The sequence below is a fragment of the Bison bison genome, unplaced genomic scaffold, assembly GCF_000754665.1.
Source record: "Bison bison bison isolate TAMUID 2011002044 unplaced genomic scaffold, Bison_UMD1.0 scf7180017864372, whole genome shotgun sequence".
Taxonomy (NCBI): Eukaryota; Metazoa; Chordata; class Mammalia; order Artiodactyla; family Bovidae; genus Bison; species Bison bison.
In genome coordinates, this window is record NW_011494944.1 from 2,508,261 (window position 1) to 2,529,040 (window position 20,780).

Here is a 20,780-nt window from a genome sequence, read left to right on the forward strand (position 1 = left end):
TGCTCAAACTACCACACAACTGCACTCATCTCACATGCTAGTAAAGTAATGCTCAAAATTCTCCAAGCCAGGCTTCAGCAATATGTGAACCGTGAAATTCCAGATGTTCAAGCTGGTTTTATTATTTTTTTTTAATTTTATTTTATTTTTAAACTTTACATAATTGTATTAGTTTTGCCAAATATCAAAATGAATCCGCCACAGGTATACATGTGTTTCCCATCCTGAACCCTCCTCTCTCCTCCCTCCCCATACCATCCCTCTGGGTCGTCCCAGTGCACTAGCCCCAAGCATCAAGCTGGTTTTAGAAAAGGCAGAGGAACCAGAGATCAAATTGCCAACATCTGCTGGATCATTGAAAAAAGCAAGAGAGTTCCAGAACAACATCTATTTCTGCTTTATTGACTATGCCAAAGCCTTTGACAGTGTGGATCACAATAAACTGTGGAAAATTCTGAAACAGATGGGAATACCAGACCACCTGACCTGCCTCTTGAGAAACCTATATGGAGGTCAGAAAGCAGCAGTTAGAACTGGACATGGAACAACAGACTGGTTCCAAATAGGAAAAGGAGTACGTCAAGGCTGTATATTGTCACCCTGCTTATTTAACTTATATGCAGAGTACATCATGAGAAACACTGGGCTGGAAGAATCACAAGCTGGAACCAAGATTGCCTGGAGAAATATCAATAACCTCAGATATGCAGATGACACCACCCTTATGGCAGAAAGTGAAGAGGAACTAAAAGGCCTCTTGATGAAAGTGAAAGAGGAGAGTGAAAAAGTTGGCTTAAAGCTCAACATTCAGAAAACTAAGATCATGGCATCTGGCCCCATCACTTCATGGGAAATAGATGGGGAAACAGTGGAAACAGTGTCAGACTTTATTTTTGGGGGCTCCAAAATCACTGCAGATGGTGACTGCTGCCATGAAATTAAAAGACACTTACTCCTTGTATGGAAAGTTATGACCAACCTAGATAGCATATTGAAAAGCAGAGACATTACTTTGCCAACAAAGGTCAGTCTAGTCAAGGCTATGGTTTTTCTAGTGGTCATGTATGGATGTGAGAGTTGGACTGTGAAGAAAGCTGAGCGCTGAAGAATTGATGCTTTTGAACTGTGGTGTTGGAGAAGACTCTTTGAGGGTCCCTTGGACTGCAAGGAGACCCAACCAATCCATTCTGAAGATCAGCCTTGGGATTTCTTTGGAAGAAATGATGCTAAAGCTGAAACTCCTGTACTTTGGCCACCTCACGCGAAGAGTTGACTCATTGGAAAAGACTGATGCTGGGAGGTATTAGGGGCAGGAGGAGAAGGGGATGACAGAGGATGAGATGGCTGGATGGCATCACTGACTCGATGGACATGAGTCTGAGTGAACTCAGGGAGTTGGTGATGGTCAGGGAGGCCTGGCATGCTGAAATTCATGGGGTCGCAAAGAGTCGGACACGACTGAGCAACTGAACTGAACTGAACTGAGGGGGAAGTTATGTATTTATGTGAATTATAGTCCTTTTTTTCATAACTCTAGGGAGAAATTATGTTTTAATTTGTATATGACTGTTACACCACTTAGCATTTACCTTAGTTTTCGTGTGCCAGCAAAGCTAAAATTATATTAAATAATATTAATATGACTCCTCTTTAACCAAATGTCTTTATTTTCCTCAATAAGGTTTTTGTACATGCACAGAGTTATGAAGTTCAAATATAAAGGGTCCTAAGAGAATCACAGTCAATTTAATAAATTGTGTTTGGTCAAGCTCTCTAAGTTCTTAAGAACAGGAAACTTTAAAGGATACATCATAAATCTAAATTTAAAATGCCATTTATAATTTAGGAAAGTAAAGGTTAGCAGTGGAAATAATCTTGTTTTTCAGGAACAATCAAGTTGGTTCATAACTATTGACATTACAATTTTATCACAAAATATGTCCTGGTTAACAGTTTAAATATCTATAAGCTTTAAGTTTTGAGTAATTTTAGTATTTATTTTTCTTCTTTGAATTTTAGCAATTACCCATTAGTAAGTAACTTGACACATTAAAATTTGTTCAAATCTAAAATTTGTTCACAGGTTTCTGCATAGACCTTCTTGCTAATTTAGTGGCATCATATCTCCTGATGTTGACTGGAATTAGGTCAGATTACAATGATAATGATAGATTCATTCTAACAATTATCATTTATGAGTGCTAAGTTTTTCCATGAAACATCTTATTTAAAACTTACTTAAACCTACACACAAACTCAAATTATGTGTGTATTTTTTTTTTCATTTTGCACAATAAAATGAGAAAATACTGGGACAGAGAAGCATTTATTAATTTGCCTAAGATTTCACAGCTAATAAGTAGCAGATCTAAGTAAGAAATAGAGGCAGCTTCATTCCAAAACTTAGTGTTTGATCACTATATTGTACAAATGCATCAGGCAAAAGAAAGATAATGCTCAGAGACATAAAGGATAAGGGATATATACAAGCATTAATCTGAATAGCATTATTACTAATTTATTATCTATTTTTATTTTTGGCTGCACTGTATCATCACCGCTGTGCACAGGCTTTGTCTAGTTGCCACAAGCTACGGCTATTCTCTAGCCGTGGTGTGTAGACTTCTCACTGAAGTTGCTTCTCTTCTCTCAGAGCATGGATTCCAGGGCACGCAGGTTCATAGTTGTAACACAGGGGCTAGTTGACCTGCAGTATGTGGAATCTTCCCAGATACGGAATGAACCTGTGCCCCCCACACTGTCAGGCAGATTATTAAATACTGGGCCATCAGGGAAGTCCTAGATAGAGTTCTAAGAGAAAGGCACAAAGCCTTTGGATTCACTATAACCTAGGTTGTGATATAGTGTGACCGCTTCCTCTCTGCACAATCACAGAAAATTGATTCATTTCTAATACACTTAGTTTCCTCAATGGAAAAACATAGTATTAATTTCATTTATTGATTCACTTATTGAAGATGAAAGGATACAGAGATGTAAAGTGAAACCAATGGTTCTAGGTATGTTCTAGGCCCTCACTGAACGGTAAGAATGGCAACGGCACTGAACTTTCTAATTACATCCAGCAGTCTCTGCTTTTGTCCGTTCATGCTTCCCACAATTTAATTCTCAAGGTAAAATACACTTGAATATTTTCATTATGCAATGTTTTTTAGTCGGAATATTTTGTAAAATTTTATTTTTGTTTTTGCGATCTGTTTGGGATAATAATTATACATCTCATATTCATTCTAACTATATTGCTAGTACTCAATATTTTTTAAACTAAGGAAAAACAGTATAGCAGAAAAATAAAAAATTATGAATAGGGCTGAATCCCATGAAACACTGAGACTAACAAATATAGTTCTAAACTTCATTCTGTTCACTGATGGGCACTTTCCTTAAGGTATATTTTTTCAGCTTCACATCACCAAAGATTTTCTCTTATATTTTCTCCAAACTTTGTGATATTAATAATGTTGAAAACCCCCTTAATGCCCCATGATGGGCACTGTAAAGTATCTTACTTGTGACATAGTAACTATAGAATATGGAGAAGGCAATGACACCCCACTTCAGTACTCTTGCCTGGAAAATCCCATGGATGCAGGAGCCTGGTAGGCTGCAGTCCATGGGGTTGCTAAGAGTTGGACACGACTGAGTGACTTCACTTTCACTTTTCACTTTCATGCATTGGAGAAGGAAATGGCAACCCACTCCAGTGTTCTTGCCTGGAGAATCCCGGGGACGGGGGAGCCTCGTGGGCTGCTGTCCCTGGGGCCGCACAGAGTCGGACATGACTGAAGTGACTTAGCAGCAGCAACTATAGAATATAAAATGGATTATAGGATGGCAATGTGGTATCAGATTTGAACTGTCAAAAGAGGAATATATATATAGCTTTTATAGAACACTTATACATTCATGATGAATTATAAAAACTAATGTAGTGATGAGCACATGCCAGCTACTTCTAGATTAGTAGACATATCATGTGAAGAGTATTTCATGGTAGCTGGTAGAAATTTTACTTTAAATGCTGTTGTATCTCTTGCTAACACAGCATGATTTTGCCTTTCAACAATACCCATTAGGTTAATGAACTCACTAATTTTTTTTGAAAATAGACTCTGAAATGATTTTTTCCCTTAAGGTTTTTGTGTATGGTTAAAAACATTTTAGTGATCAAACCCATCAGCAGGAACTAAAAGCTGAACTTCAACCAAATTAAATCGTAGAAAAGAGTGGGAACCTCTCTCTCTCTTTTGTTCTTTCTCTCTCTTTTTCTATCTTTTTCTCACTCTTTTTCTATCTTATATTTTGGTTAACAGTTGGTTCAAATGTATGTTAAATATTTATAAGAACTAAATGTAATACAAAGTTTTATCTTTAAAGTATTTTTATAATAAATGATATGTTTAAGTCTTGGACTTAGTTATAATGAAAATGATTATGGAAATGGTTTGTTTATGTTCATATTTCCTATTATTTATGTAAACAACATAAAAATATTTAGACCTAAGTAACATTTTAATAGAAATAGTGAAGTTCCATATAAACCCACATCCATTTTCCTCTATTCTTAATGTGTTTCATTGGTATGGTACATATTTTAACAACTCATGAACCAACAGTGAAACATTACTGTTAATTCAAATCCATATTTTATCTGCTGCTGCTGCTGGTAAGTCGCTTCAGTCGTGTCCGACTCTGTGCGACCCCACAGACGGCAGCCCACCAGGCTCCCCCGTCCCTGGGATTCTCCAGGCAAGAACACTGGAGTGGGTTGCCATTTCCTCCTCCAATGCATGAAAGTGAAAAGTCAAAGTGAAGTCGCTCAGTCGTGTCCTACTCCTAGCGACCCCATGGACTGCAGCCCACCAGGCTCCTCCGTCCATGGGATTTTCCAGGCAAGAGTACTGGAGTGGGTGCCATTATTTTATCTAGGTTTCCGTAATTTTACCTAATGTGTTTTTTCTTGTCCAAGGACCCCATCTATGATACCATATTACTTTCAATCATCATGAATCTTTAGTTTCATCTACACTATGTCTGTTTTTTACTGTCTTTGTTTTTAATACCTTGACAGTCTTGAAGAGTCCTGGCCAGACAATCTCTCTTTCTAATAGATAAATAAATAAATAGAGATGTGCATATACATGCATACACACATAGATGTATATACACATAAATGTAAACGGCATACAGTATATGGCTTATGTGTATCTGTACCATATAGTTATACATATAATATATCACATATAGATTTCTTTTCTATATCAATGAAGAGCAAGTTGTACATATAAAACCTCTTAAGCGCATAACATTTTACTGTGCATTTCTGAAAAACAAAGACATTCTTCTATATAATATAACCATCAAAATCAGGAAATTACATTCATGCAGTATTAATCTATAATCCTCAGACCATAAATTTTGCTGTTTTTTCTCCCAGTAAATTCCTTTATAGTCCAAAGATTCAACCTAAGATCACACATTACATTTACTTGCTGTGTCTTTGTAGTCTCAATCTTAGTTCCTTGATATTTCCTTAACTTTAATGACCTTAATAATTTCCAGCAGTGTGACAGTTTATAGAAAAATTTTAAATTTAGAATTAGCTGGTATTTCCTCATGATCATAGATATTGTTCAGGAAAACCACAAAAGTGATATTTAGAGCACATAACAAAAGAGATTTAATATCAATGTATCCCATTACTGGTAATGGTAGCTTTTATCACTTTGGTAAGAAGGTTTTTCTTCTGTATTTATTCTTTTTTTGTACTTAATAGTTAATAAGTAATTAAAAGCTTAAAACTTTTAAATATCCTGCTGCTGCTGCTGCTGCAGCTCCTGCTGCTGCTAAGTTGCTTCAGTCGTTTCCAACTCTGTGCGACCCCATAGATGGCAGCCCACCTGGCTCCCCCATTCCTGGGATTCTCCAGGCAAGAACACTGGAGTGGGTTGCCATTTCCTTCTCCAATGCATGAAAGTGAAAAGTTAAAGTGAAGCTGCTCAGTCGTGTACGACTCTTCCCGACCCCATGAATATCCTATTCCTTATGAAACTTGGACTCAGCATTTTTATTAGTGATTTATAAAACACTGATTTGTTAAAAAAAAAAAAAAAAATTGATGAAAATACAAATTTCAATGATTGGATATAGTTTCTTCCTTCTTCTTTTTGCCCCTTGAGCATGTACTGACGTGCTTTTTTAAGACATTACAGAACACACTGCTGCTGCTGCTACTAAGTCGCTTCAGTCGTGTCCGACTCTGTGAGACCCCATAGACGGCAGCCCACCAGGCTCCCCTGTCCCTGGGATTCTCCAGGCAAGAACACTGGAGTGGGTTGCCATTTCCTTCTCCAATGCATGAGTAATACACATTTGATTGCTAATGAAAATGTTAGCATGCTGAAATGGGGAATTTAGGAATTTACTAAATAATTTGCTTGCTTGCTGAGAATAAATTTTCTAAAATGCAGGCATGAACTAAATTGATTTTTTTGTCTTTATGTAAAATATCTCAAAATTATTTTTCCTTTGGGCTAAATATAAACTATATTTGATGGAATGCATCATCCAAATTGTATCATTTCAGTTTAATGTATATCTTGGCTCTGTAATGTGCCAAATTATATTTACTTCCTCTTTCATTGGGCTTCCCTCATAGCTCATTTGGTAAAGAATCCACCTGCAATGCAGGATACCCTGGTTCGATTCCTGGGTCCAGAAAATCCACTGGAGAAGGGATAGGCTACCCACCCCAGTATTCTTGGGCTTCCCTTGTGGGTTAGCTGGTAAAGAATCCACCTGCAATGTGAGAGACCTGGGTTGGATCCCTGGGTTGAGAAGATTCCCTGGAGAAGGGAAAGGCTACCCACTCCAGCAGTCTGGCCTGGAAAATACTGTATAGACCATGGGGTCGTAAAGGGACAGACATGACTGAATGACTTTTACTTTCCTCTTTCATTTCCTTTTTTTCTCAAAAGTTTCTTAATAACAAATTATGAAATTTCTGAAACAATGTATTTCACAAGGCTTGAGAATTAACTCTTCGAAGCTAAGAAATCTGTGTTTTAGTCTTTATATACCAGCTATTAGAAATACGATAGGAGATAGAAGCTCTCTTGGCCTATTATTAACTATAAAGTAAATATAGGACAAAATAATAATGGTACAAAGTTGTGTTGAGGATTATAAGAGATAATGCTTTTAAAATACATAGGACAGGTTCTGGGCATCTTTTCATGCAGGTCAACTCTGCCATGAATATATGCTTTTTTAGAAGTAGTTATAATTCTATAACTTTTTAAAATGAAGGAGATCTTAAAAAATAAAATGTAAAATAAATTAGTAAACAAGTAGTAATTAATGAGACATTCTTGCCTGGGAAATTCCATGGACACAGGAGCCTGACGAGCTACAGTCCATGGAGTCCTAAAAGACTCGAACATGACTGAATGACAACACGTTGAGAATTTTTTCTCACTGAATCCATCCAATTTTAGTTTTTGCTTTCCTGATTAAATTTTTAGCTCTGCGCTATTCTTTCACATTTCACTGTGACTATATCATCTCTTTCCATTTAATATATGCATTTTTGAACATCTGTTTTTCTCAGAATCATTTTGGTAGATCTAAAGGCACAGATGGTCTCCACGATGAAGCATAACAAGAGAGATTCCATATATAGTTAAGAATATTTTCTGCACATTTTATATGTATTCTTTACAGTTTCTTATGTATTTTTTTTAACCAGGGAAGGTTTATTTTGACACATAAATAATTTCAAACACAGAAATATAAAAATTATACAAGCTTTTTCTCTAAACCATTTGTGGTGTTACTGAAAAGAATCCTTCTTATCCCCAGATATCAATACTTTAATGTATATTTCTGAAAGATAAGAATATTCTCCACATAACAATACAGCCATCAAAAATCAAGAAAATGAACACTGATACATTACTACTTCTAATCCATAGTCACCATTCCAGTTCCATCAATTATCCAGATAATGTATTAATTATAAACATTTATTAAATTCATATTCTATGAAGACATTGTCCTTGCCCTCAAGGAGTTGAGTATATTAGTAGTTTACAATCTTTTTTTTTGTTTGTTTATAACATTATATATTACATGTGTATGACATTTTGATTTTTGTAATTACTACAGGGTGCTCACCATCTAAAGTTTAGTTTCCATCCATCACCATACCATTGATCTCCTTTACTAATTTTTCTCTCTCTATCCCCTTTTTCCTTTATTTATCATGACTCTATTATATCTATGTGTTTGTTTTTGTTTGGTTTGGTCATTTATTTTTAATTTTTTAAAAATTTCCAGTATAATAAGGTGAATTTTTTTATACAGGTAAAAGTCTCTTTTTTTTTTTTAAGAAATATGGTCTATGGTGGGACTTCCCTGGTGGTCCAGTGATTAAGAGTCTGTGGTCCCAATGCAGGGCACTCGGGTTCAATCCTTGGACAGGGAATTAGATACCACATGTTGCAACTAAGTGTTAACAAAGATTGAAGATCCTAAGTGCCATAACTAAGACCAAGCATAGCCAAATAAACGAATTATTTTAAAAAAGAAAGAAAGAAAAAGACTATGATCCATGGTATTGAAAACTTGATGTATTTACTCAAGGAATAAAAATCACTACTTATACAGCCATTTCCTTTCACAGAGTTTCTTTGAATAGAGAGTACTAACATTTAATCTACAACACACAAAAGCTCCTGAAAAATGAAATAAGACTAAGCCCTCGTTCCTTTTTCTTGTCTATTTTCCTCTTCCAAGGAATTAAGTATATTTTGGGAAACAAGAGATAGGTAAGAGAGAAAAAAAGATGATATTAAGGGAAAGAAAAGAAGCACATAAAAATACATTTTCTTATTTAAGCATATAAATGGAAATCAATCTTCCACCTGTTTTAAAATATTCAAGTATGCTACAATTAAACAACTTTCAATAAGCTCTCTCATATATACATATGTATATATGTATATATATATAGTCTCTCTCTATATATCTGTCAATACATATGCACATATATATATATTTGTTTAAGCTTAATTCAGTTTCAGTGAGATTGCTCTTCAGTTTTTAGCAAAAATTACAAGGCTACTCCTTACTTTCTATAATAATAATCCTTTCTCTTGTTTTGAAAATCCTCTTCTACATGAATTTGCTTTTAATAATATATTGAGAGGAAATTATTTTCAATATTAATTATCTAGCTTTCATGATAAAGAACGGAGTGAAGAATTTTTGCACAGGTGCAAAAGCTATGTTATGTTAAAGGGAACTTGAAGAACATATGGAATTCCTCTTTTATATTTTTCTTTTTGATTTCAATAAATCACAGCGAGATAACATCTGCTGAATGTGAATTCAAGAATGTGTATCATTTGATAACATTCCTAAAAGTTTTAAGATAAACCTCAAATAAACATTTAATTTGAATGAATGTTTTAGCAAAACAAATGTTACATCAATGAGTTAATATAAAACCAATGTAATGGTCATGGAAACAGTGTTTTGGCACATAATAAGCTTCAATAAATAATCACAGGTTCGGAGATAATGTAATGTTATCATAGTGAGAAAAAGCTGAAGTTCTCACTAATGTCCACCTCCTTACAAATGTATAACTCCATTCCATTTGTGGAGACCGCATTGGTTTTTAAACATCATTATTTCTGAGGCATATATGTAAGGTAGGGATGATTTGCAAGAGAGATTTGTAAAATTACGTTATCAGAGGAGGAGTTAAAGACTGAATTATAGCCAAAGCATGAATGACTTGCAGGTTGGAAAAATTATTTTTATGGCAAATGATCTTTGGACTATACAGTGCAATCAAAAAGACCCTGAAAATAAGTAAAGAGGGAAGAAGACAGTAATTAATCATTTTAAACTGGGTCTGTTTTCTAGAACTACAATATTAGAAGTTTACAATATTTTACATAGATGACTATGGAAGCACTGTAGACAATCTTCAAAGGATCATGTGTGTGTGTGCTCAGTCGCTCAGTCATGTCCAACTCTTTGCGACCCCATGAACTGTAGCCTACCAGACTTCTCTATCCATGGTGTTTTTCAGGCAAGAATAATGGAGTGGGTTGCTATTTCCTCCTCCAGAGGATCTTCCTGACCCAAGGATTGAACCCAAGTCTCTTTTATCTCCTGCATTGGCAGGCAGATTATTTGCTACTGCACCAGCTGGGAAAACCCTCAAAGGATCATGGAGTATAATCAAAATACCAAAAGATTGCATGGCCCCTGTTGCAGTTAAATCAGCAATTGTGCCATAGAGTTCCACATAGTAGCCATACAGACCTTGTGAGTTAGAATATGTGAGACCAATTTTTATGTCTGCAAAATCAAATACTCAGCTTTACTTTTTCACTACTGAGAAACTGCGTCAGGGACATATTAGTCAAACAGAACTGAGGGATACATGATAGATAGGTAAATAGACTGAGCAAGAGAGATTTATTACAAGGAATTGGCTCACAAGATTATGGAGGCTAAGACGCTCTAGGATTTGAGTTGTCAAACTAGAAACCCAGCTGATGTAATTCTAGTCAAAGACCAAAATCTGAGAACCAAGAAAATTGACTGTGTAAATTCCAATTTGAATCCAAGTCTGGAGGAAAGAGAAGACAGATGTCCTAACTTGAAGACAGTCAGGCACAGGGAGTGAATTCTTCTTCACTGAGCTTTTTGTCCTATTCAGGTCTTCAATAGATTAGATGAGGCCTGCCCATGTTTAGGGAGCTCCCTGGTGGCTCAGGTGGTAAAGAATCTGCCTGCAATGCAGGAGACCTGGGTTCGATCCTTGGGTTGGGAAGATCCCCTGGAGAAGTGAAAGTATACCAACTCCAGTATTCTAACCTAGAGAATTCCATAAACTGTATAGTCCATGAGGTTGCAAAGTGTCAGACAGGACTGAGTGACTTTCACTTTCACCCACATTTAGGGGATGGAACAATCTGTTTTATTAGGTATACCAATTCAAATGTTAATCTAATTCAGAAACACCCTCACAGACTCAACTAGAATAATGTTTAACCAAATATCTGGGTACTTCATGGCTCAGTCAAGTTGACATATGACTGCAACCTCTGTGTGACTGCTAATTTTATGCTACAAAAATATAAGAGAAAGTCATGGAATTGATATCTTATTTTTAATTAAATATGGAGGTGGAGGCTCCACTAATAGTGATAATTTGTACAGGATGTCAGTTTCTGTGGGCATTTGTTCTTAAGAGAAATTTGGTGTGAAGTCTCAGATCAGATCAGATCAGATCAGTCGCTCAGTCGTGTCCGACTCTTTGTGACCCCATGAATCGCAGCATGCCAGGCCTCCCTGTCTGGTGTGAAATCTAGTTCACAACAAATTGTGGAAAATTCTTAAAGAGATGAGAATACCAGACAATGTGCCTCCTGAGAAATCTGTATGCAGGCCAGGAAGCAACAGTTAGAACTGGACATGAAAAAACAGATTGGTTCCAAATCAGGAAAGGAGTACCTCAAGGCTGTATATTGTCACCCTGCTTATTTAACTTATATGCACAGTACATCATGAGAAATTCTGGACTGGATGAAGCACAAGTTGGAATCAAGATTGCTGGGAGAAATACCAATAATCTAGATAGGCAGATGACACCACCCTTATGGCAGAAAGCAAAGAAGAACTAAAGAGCCTCTTGATGAAAGTGAAAGAGGAGAGTGAAAATGTTGGCTTAAAACTCAACACACAGAAAGCTAAGCTCATAGCATCTGGTCCCATCACTTTATGGCAAATAGACGGGGAAACAATGGAAACGGTGTCAGACTTTATTTTTTGGGGCTCCAAAATCACTGCAGATGGTGACTGCAGCCATGAAATTAAAAGATGTTTCCTTCTTGGAAGAAAAGCTATGACCAACCTAGATAGTGTATTAAAAAGCAGAGACATTACTTTGCCAACAAAGATCTGACTAGTCAAAGCTATGGTTTTTCCAGTAGTCATGTATGGATGTGAGAGTTGGACTATAAAGAAAGCTGAGCACCAAAGAATTGATGCCTTTGAACTATGATGTTGGGGAAGACTTCAGAGTCCCTTGCATTGCAAGGAGATCCAAGCAGTCCATCCTAAAGGAAATCAGTCCTGAATATTCATTGGAAGGACTGATGCTGAAGCTGAAACGCCAACACTTTGGACACCGGATGCGAAGAGCTGACTCATGTGAAAAGACCCTGATGCTGGGAAAGATTGAAGGCAGGAGGAGAAGAGGACGACAGAGGATGAGATGGTTGGATGGCATCACCGACTCAATGGACATGAGTTTGAGTAAACTCCATGAGTTGGTGGTGGACAGGGAGGCCTGGCGTGCTGCAGTCCATGGGATTGCAAAGAGTTGGACACGACTGACTGAACTGAACTGAACTGGATGTCTAGTACACAGTAAATCAAATTACAATATTTGTCACTAAAAAATAAATGTGTGTTAGTCCAATGTAGACTAATGCATAATCTTACTCCACTAAAAATGTTTCTGTTTTCATAATGTATTTGAGTAGAAATATAGCACCTACTAGCATTGTTAGTGTTCTGTCATTAAATCATTATTATATGTAAATCATTGTCTAGAGAATTCTAGTTCAGCTAATCTAATACACATGACCCTTCTGATATTTCATCCTTTTTTTAAGAGCGTGGGGGAAACTAAACACTTGGATTCCTGATGAAGTGTATAAGAAAGTAATATCTCATCAATTGCATTTTAAATCATTCCTTTGGGATGACTTTTTTGAGAATGTTTCCAACTTGATAATATCATCACTTGTATGAATTATTTCCCAGTTCAAGTGGTGTTATTTTAGTTGTGCTTATTATAAAAATGCTATATTCTTCTGTATCCTTATACATTGTCTCTTTAATCGTTAAAGACATTAAAGTCTATCATAAAGTATTGTTTTAAAATATGTATAAAAATGTTTATTCAGTATTCAGCAATTGTTTATTTTAGCATTTTATTTCTACCAAATTATCTATTTTCATGTAATTATATTACATGAGACCTCAAGAAATATTCAGTAGGTATTAATGTCAGGGGTCTTCCCTGGTGGCTCAGTGGTAAAGAATCCACCTGCCAGTTCAGCAGACACAGGTTCAATCCCGGGGTTGGGAAGATCCCCTGGTGAAGGAAATGGCAACCCAGTCCAGTATTCTCACCTGGAGAAGTCTATGGACAGAGGAGCTTGGCAGTTTACAGTCTATGGGTGTCGCAAAAGAGTCAGATACAACTTGGCGACTATAACAACAGCAAAAATATCAGGAGATTATTGTTACCTATCAGTACAAGGACCCTGGCCCCAGTGGCATTATTCTATCACTAATTATGTACATTTAGCACAATATTATGATTTGTGAAGTGCTTTACAAGATTCATCCTTCTCAATATGTACTTCAAAATGAGCAAGTTATTTCTTCGCTAGTGTAAATTTGGCCTATAGTGATATCAACATATTATGATGTTGTAAGATGTCCCTTCTTTAAGTCCTCACTTTGAACAAATAAAAACTAGAAGCCAATTATGAACAAAAATACCTCTATATTAGTTGTGGGATCCAACACCGTATGCAAAGAGACCTGGAAGTAGAGGCCTGTGCATTAGGTAATAGGTATACAGACCTTGGTGTGGAATTCAAGTTAGCTGAACTCATTGGACCTGATGAGCAAGGAACTGACCCTAACTTCTCAGGGCCATAGCCTGGGGAAAACCTGGGTAATGCTGATAAGCAGATACCCATGGATGAGAGAGATTTTGTGAAAGTCCAGCCCACTCCAGAGCTCTTGCTTGGAGAGTCCCATGGACGGAGGAGCCTGGAGGGCTGCAGTCCATGGGGTCGCTAAGAGTCGGACACGACTGAGCAACTTCCCTTTCACTTTCACTTTCATGCATTGGAGAAGGAAATGGCAAGCCACTCCAGTGTTCTTGCCTGGAGAATTCCAGGGACGGGGGAGCCTGGTGGGCTGCCGTCTATGGGGTCGCACAGAGTCGGACACGACTGAAGTGACTTAGCAGCAGCAGCAGCAGTAGCTCTCCCAAGGAGACATTCCAGCCCTCTCTTGGAGCAAAAAATAATATGTATGATTGAATTAGAAAGGGGAGAAGTCCCTTTCCAGTGTTACCCCTCCCTCTAATGTAACACAGTGTGAGGCTATACTAGCCTAGTGGAACCTCTCCTTGTACAAGAAAGGGAGGGAGAGCAATTTGTGACTGCCTGACAACCCTAGCTGGGTCAGACACAGTGTCAGCCTAATTATTGAGGCAGGACCTCCCTGACTCTGGGGAGGGAGGAGATTGGGAAGGATACAGATAAGAATATCAAAAGGTATTAAAAGAATGAGGTTCCTCCTAACTTTGCTCAGAACTTCAGTAAGAAGTCAGCCCACAGGCTACTTGGATAACCTCAAACAAGGATCTCTTCATTTGGCCTGTGGTCATCCCCAACACTCCAAATGCTAAACCTGTAAATTCCCTACTCTGTGGATATTCTCCAGCATCTCCAAGTGAGATGCTGGAGAATGAACTTGGATAAATAGTGAATGTGTTCAGAAAATCAGACCAGGGACTGTGGGCAAAGGAGAAACCACAAATTTAACTACAGTGCCACCTTTTGGAAAACAAAAGAAAAGTTTCCAGCAGCCAACCCAGTGTGTTCTTAGAACCAGGAAAAAAAAAAAAAAAGACAGCCTTAAGAATTCAGCCACACCAGGGGCTTCCTGCAGGAGGCCAGGGTTTGATTCCTGGGTTGGGAAGATTCCCTGGAGAAAGAAATGGCAACCCACTCCAGTATTCTTGCCTGGAGAACCTCCTAGACAAAAGAGCCTGGCAGGCTCCAGTCCATGGGGTCCCAAGAGTTGGACACGACTTAGTGACTAAACTACCAGAGAGCAACAAGTGTGGAGCAAGTATATTCGTACAAGTGACGTGGGTTCAATCCCTGCGTTGGGAAGATCCCCTGGAGTAGGGCATGGCAACTCACTCCAGTATTTTCACCTGGGGAATCCTATGGACAGTGGAGCCTGGAGGGCTACAGTCCATAGGGTTACAAAGAATCAGGGACATGACTGAAGTGATTTAGCACACATGCACGCCCTGCTACATTAAATGCAAAAGCAGCCAATGCAAAACTCCAAGGAACGTGAAGAATCAAAGAACGTGTCATCACCAAAAGAACAATTATCCTACAGTAAGCAAACACCAAAGCTTGGAATTTGGTAATTTACCTGATAAAGAATTCAAAATAACAGTTCTGAAAAATCTAAATGAACTACAAGAAAACACAGAAACACAATTCAGTGAAATCAGAAAAACAAGATACGAATAAAATGAGACATTTAACAGAGATAGAAATCGTAAGAACCAAACAAATTCTGGAACTGAATAAAATGGAAAGTGCAATACAGAGCATCTACTCTAGAATAGACCAAACATATTAAATAAAGTGTTTTTAAATAGAAACACACATAAAACAAGGTTACGTATTGATTTGTTGATGAAAAATGTTGTAACCAGAGGCTTACAAAACTTAATCCTGTATTCCCCTCAGCAATGTAATAACCCTGTATTCCTCCTAGGAGCAATGGTTCAGTATTTGTTAATTCAGTGTTCATGGTGACTTTATAGTATAGAACTACCATGGGTGATGAAAATCAACTATATTTATATAAAACGTGGATACAATGCTTCAGTGAAGAATATTGCAAGAAAGATTAGTAAGGGAATTTTTCCTTTTGAAGCATTGTTCCTGATTTTTAGGTTGGCTCAAGCAGCAATGGCTCACAAGATAATTGAACAGTTAGCTACTCCCATTTTACATTCAAGTTTCTGTTACACATCTTCATGAAATATTGAATTTTCTTGCTTTATTTTCTTTAATTATTACATGTGCATTTGTGTATTTTCTGTATTTTCCTAAGAGTTGTATAAAATCATTTATGGAAAAAAACACGAACTAAATAAACAAGTAACACACTTAGGCAGCTGCCCAAGGTGATAATCAGCCCACACATAGAATGCCCTTCAGAAAAGCAAATTTATATTTCTGAGACTTGTTGAAATGTTAAAGGACATGGAATACGACCATCTGTACAGCATATGTGCCCTGAAAATTCTGTTTAATGATGTATAGGAAAACACATTTTAACAAACAACCTATCATGTGAAGATTTTCACTCCCCACATAATATTTAGAATTATGTGTGTATTTATACAATGTTAATATGCGTGTGTACATAGATATGTACATATTTTTGTTGGGTATATATATTAATGTATTCTATAATATACTTATTCATTTTCCATATATATATATTTATTTATTTAAAAGGATATTGCACGTTTTAACTCTCTTTTGCTTGTTTGCATCTAGTATAGGCCATTTCATTGGAGCCCTTTGCCTTTTGCCAGACTTTCCATATTGAAACAAAATGTTTATCCTCTTTTTTTCCTAGCTGTTTCTCTTATATTAGCTTTAAACATTCCAAACCCTCGCTTATATCTGAGTGGTAGATCATGAATAAATGTGTGTAGTTCAATTACTGATACATTTTAACATTACATTTTACATGTGTATGTCTGTGTGTGGATATTTACTTACTCCAGTAGTGAAAATGAACGATCTCTGCTAATATGTTTGGTCTAAATATGCAACTATGGAAGGAAGTAAAACTCACTAGTCTATGCAAATGTTGAGCTAATAATTTGACATACTACTTGTAGTTTGCTGTCAACAACTAAATATCACCTCTTCAAAGTTGGGTCAGAAGTCTCATGAAGTTGCTCAGTCTTGTCCAACTCTTCGTGACCCCATAGACTGTAGCCCACCAGGGTCCTCCATCCATGGAATTTTCTAGGCAAGAGTAGTGGAGTGGGTTGCCATTTCCTTCTCCAGGGGATCTTCCCAACCCAGGGATCGAACCCGGGTCTCCTGCATTGCGGGCAGACGCTTTATCATCTGAGCCTCCAGGGAACCTCAGCCTACTTCCAAAAATTTCAGACACCTACTGTTCAAGTTTTCTGGCTTTTTCCTTTTATGTGTGTGTGTTTTTTTGAGGGGGGGGGGGGATAACTTTTTAATTCAACTCTGTGGCACAGTTATCTACTTTGGCAACAAAGATCTTTAAATATTCTGTTTTATTAAATATCTAGAAGCAAAATTTTGCCATTCAATTTTAAATTTTCATAATTAAATATATCAAGAGTGAGTGAATTTTTGTAAGAGAAATCAAGGCACAAATACATTAGAGTGGGTGAATTTTTACAAAACAGTGACATATTTGGGGACAGAGACTACATTAAAAATATTAAAATGTTGGCTTGGAAGCCTTTTAGTTAACTATTTCCAATGGTGTGTCCATGTTCATATATGTGCTATTTAAACCATCTCCTCTCACTTTATATTCAGTTCTCTTTGAGCTGCAGAAAGTAAAAGTTTACCTTTAAAAGCTACTTGCCAGGAGGACTGACTTTATAAATACACTACTTTGTACTTACAGTTCCCCAAACCACAGGTTCCCCAAAGCATAGTTTTAAAATCACTTTTAATTGCAATTGTATCCTTTTTCTAAATCAGAGATCAAAACTACTGTGGTTGCTGTGCCACTGGATGTAAGGGGGTGTGGGGGGCATTAAATTCATAATATAATTCTTTAAAAGCTATTGTCAACTTTAGAACCAAGAGATTTCTTATAAAATCAGAATATTAAAAGATGTACTATTGGGCTGGCCAAAAAGTTCATTAGGGTTTTTCTACAACATCTTTTCCACAACATCCACAACATCATTGGAAAAATCTGAATGAACTTTTTGACCAACCGAATAGCATTGGCTCCATATTCCATTATGAGAATTTCCTGAGGCCGAGTAGCCGATATCCTTTTAGAGAAGGATGTGTTCTTTAGTCGCCACATTCCCATGAGATGTGCTTCACTCCTTTACGTTGCCTGATGGATCCTTAGATATCTAGGTTTGTAATCCCTGAAAATGGAAGTAAATGAGATGATTCTTCTTTTCTCTCCCTCTATGAAGCCATTTCTCCATGAAAGAATCCTATTTAAAAGCTAACAAAACATATCTCAGAACAAAATGTAAAAATCTATTTTCTTTAGAGGCACAGGTCCTGTGTTTATTGACTAAGTTCATTTATTCATTGTGACAGTGCAATAATTAAGAAAGTAAAGTGTAAAATGTAAGAGTAATGAAAAAGGTGCCATGTACTGACACGGAGTAGGGAAATGCTATGTCAGGAATGGTTTAGAAGAAGATGATACCTAATTAACTTGGAAAATAACTAATGAGAAGGATTCCATCTAAAACTTGAGAACTGGAGACTCTGGATGTAGGAATACATTGTGAAAAGACTTACAAGTAAGAGAAAACAACGGTGATTCTCTGATGGAGATTAATAAGAGATAAAGCTAGATATTCAGGCCAACTGTGAAATCATGGTCTTATATGACACATAATGTTTTATTGTTGGTTTAATTCAAAATGAAAAGATATTACTATCTCTCCAGTTCTATCAGACAATGGCTTTCTACTCAACCAGTACTACAATCACTAAAGAAAATCCCAGCTTTCTCTCTCTTTTGATAGACAAGGAATCCATAGTTTCCAACTTTCTTCCTCAAATTTGCAACCTGCATGTAATTACCAACCTGGATTTAATTGATCTCTCTGATTTCTTTTCTAATTTTAAAATAAAGTGATTCTTGATAATTCCTTCATACAATATAAATCCTAGCTTATAGATAATCTGATGCACCAAAGTGTTTTTAAATAGGAACAACAGATGCATTTTCTCCACAAGTTTAAGATGCTAATGTTTATAAACTGGTCCAAATGTGCTTTACACTGAATCAGGGGCTTCTGTTTCTTTATGCAAAGCAAGGACTAATGTTGGAAATTTCCAGACTTTTAGGGACTCCTGCGTAAGTTTTCCAAGGGTTCTTTTGAAGCACTTCGAGTCTGTGTTTGTGGGCTGCTGCCTATTTTTTTCCTTTGTGTGATTAATGATTGTGTTTTTTGTGCTGGAACATTTCTGGTGTGTTGTTGATCAAATGAGAATTGACAGTTTGTCTTTTGTATTCTTTCCAGCTCACTCCAGTTGGCACCACAATCTTCACAGGATTTTCAGGAGACAATGGAGCTACAGACATAGATGATGGCCCAAATGGACAGATAGAATATGTTATTCAATATAATCCAGATGATCCAGTATGTAAATATCGACTTGAAATGTAACTTCACTATAAGTAGTAAAATTAATATTTATTTAAGCTGATATTTATTATATTCTTCTATTGCTCAATTCCTAGAACCATGTTAGTAATTGTACTATTATTAATAACTATCCCAAATTACATTTTATGATATACTTTTGCTACATTTATAGGCTAGTTTAGGATGGGTTTTGTTGGTAAAAGTTTTAAAATGTCTTCATAGGTATAATAAGTCATTTTTATTAAATCTCTGTTATGTTAGTTGACTCCTAAGCATTCTAAATAAATCACTTCATGTGTTATTACCAATGTAATACGTATGTTTTATGGAACTTGCAAATTAATACCATCACTACCCCTTCTCCACCAGTGAAACCTGAGGTAGAAAAGAGGACAAAGACTCTAATTTTCAAAAAAAAGCTTTTTTTATTTTGTGTGTGTTTTTGGTTTTTTTTTTTTTTTGCTTTAGACAATGGGGCTTCTATTTTGTTCTCTAGGCTAAGTTCTTTCTAAGATATAGGATATATAATACAAAAAAAGAAGAATTGTTTTCTTGAAACTAGACCTGAAAGTCGTGCCTGCTATCTTTCTCTTCCTCTTTTCCCCAAGGCAGCTTCTCAGAACACAAAGGGCTCCTCAAAGTAGTTTTACAATCACTTAAGTGATGTTTAATTAATGTTTCTCCTTTATGTTTAATATTAGGAATATAAAAAGTGGTGACACTAACATGTCTTTGTTTTGAAATTATATATCTCTTATAAAAGCTCTAAACAAAAAAACTGTTGAGCTTACAGATACTAACAACTCTCAGGAAGATCTGCCTCACAAATCGATTGTCAATAATGAATTCAGTTTCTCATTTTATCGTCACAAATCAGTTAGTAACAGTGTTTCTATTGTATAGGAGAGAACACAGGTTCCCAGGTGACATGACTTGCCTGGCTGTTATTGCTGTTGTTCAGTCATCAAGTCACGTCCCTCTCTTTGTAACCTCATGGATTGCAGCACCCCAGGCCCCCTGTCCCTCACTATCTCCTGGAATTTGCCCAGGTTCGTGTCCATTGAATCAGTGATGCCATCTAACACTCAGCTATGTCTAAGCTGGAGAGTCAGGACTTGCTTTCTGAGTAGTGTGTGCTCCACTCTTCCTCTGTTGTGCTCTAATAAAAATAGTTCTGGCACTTGCGTTAAAATTAAAAAAAAAAAAAATTGGAGAGCAAAAGCAAAACACAAAAAGCCCATGAGTATAGCAGGGAAAAGGGACGATTTAGGGGGATTTTGTTTTTCCCCTAAAAACTATGCCTCCACATGTTTATAGGCAGACACAATGATTCCAAGAGATGGAGAGAGAATGAGAATGTGACAGAAAAAGACAGTAATGATATAAGGTGTTACACAGAGGTAGAGTGGAAAAGATAAAAGGAACAGAAGAGGGCAAGAGAAACATTTTTTAAAAGATAGAAACATGTAGTTGACTA

General features: G+C 36.6%; 1 protein-coding gene across 3 annotated transcripts in view; it reads left to right on the top strand.

Annotated features, from left to right (window-relative positions):
* PCDH15 (protocadherin-related 15) overlaps positions 1-20,780 on the top strand; it is a 1,053,047-nt gene that overhangs the window by 520,354 nt on the left and 511,913 nt on the right. For all 3 annotated transcript variants that reach the window (XM_010856569.1, XM_010856570.1, XM_010856571.1), the window contains exon 6: positions 19,178-19,297. In XM_010856569.1, the coding sequence (XP_010854871.1) occupies positions 19,178-19,297 (120 nt within the window). The remainder of the gene's footprint in view (positions 1-19,177; positions 19,298-20,780) is intronic.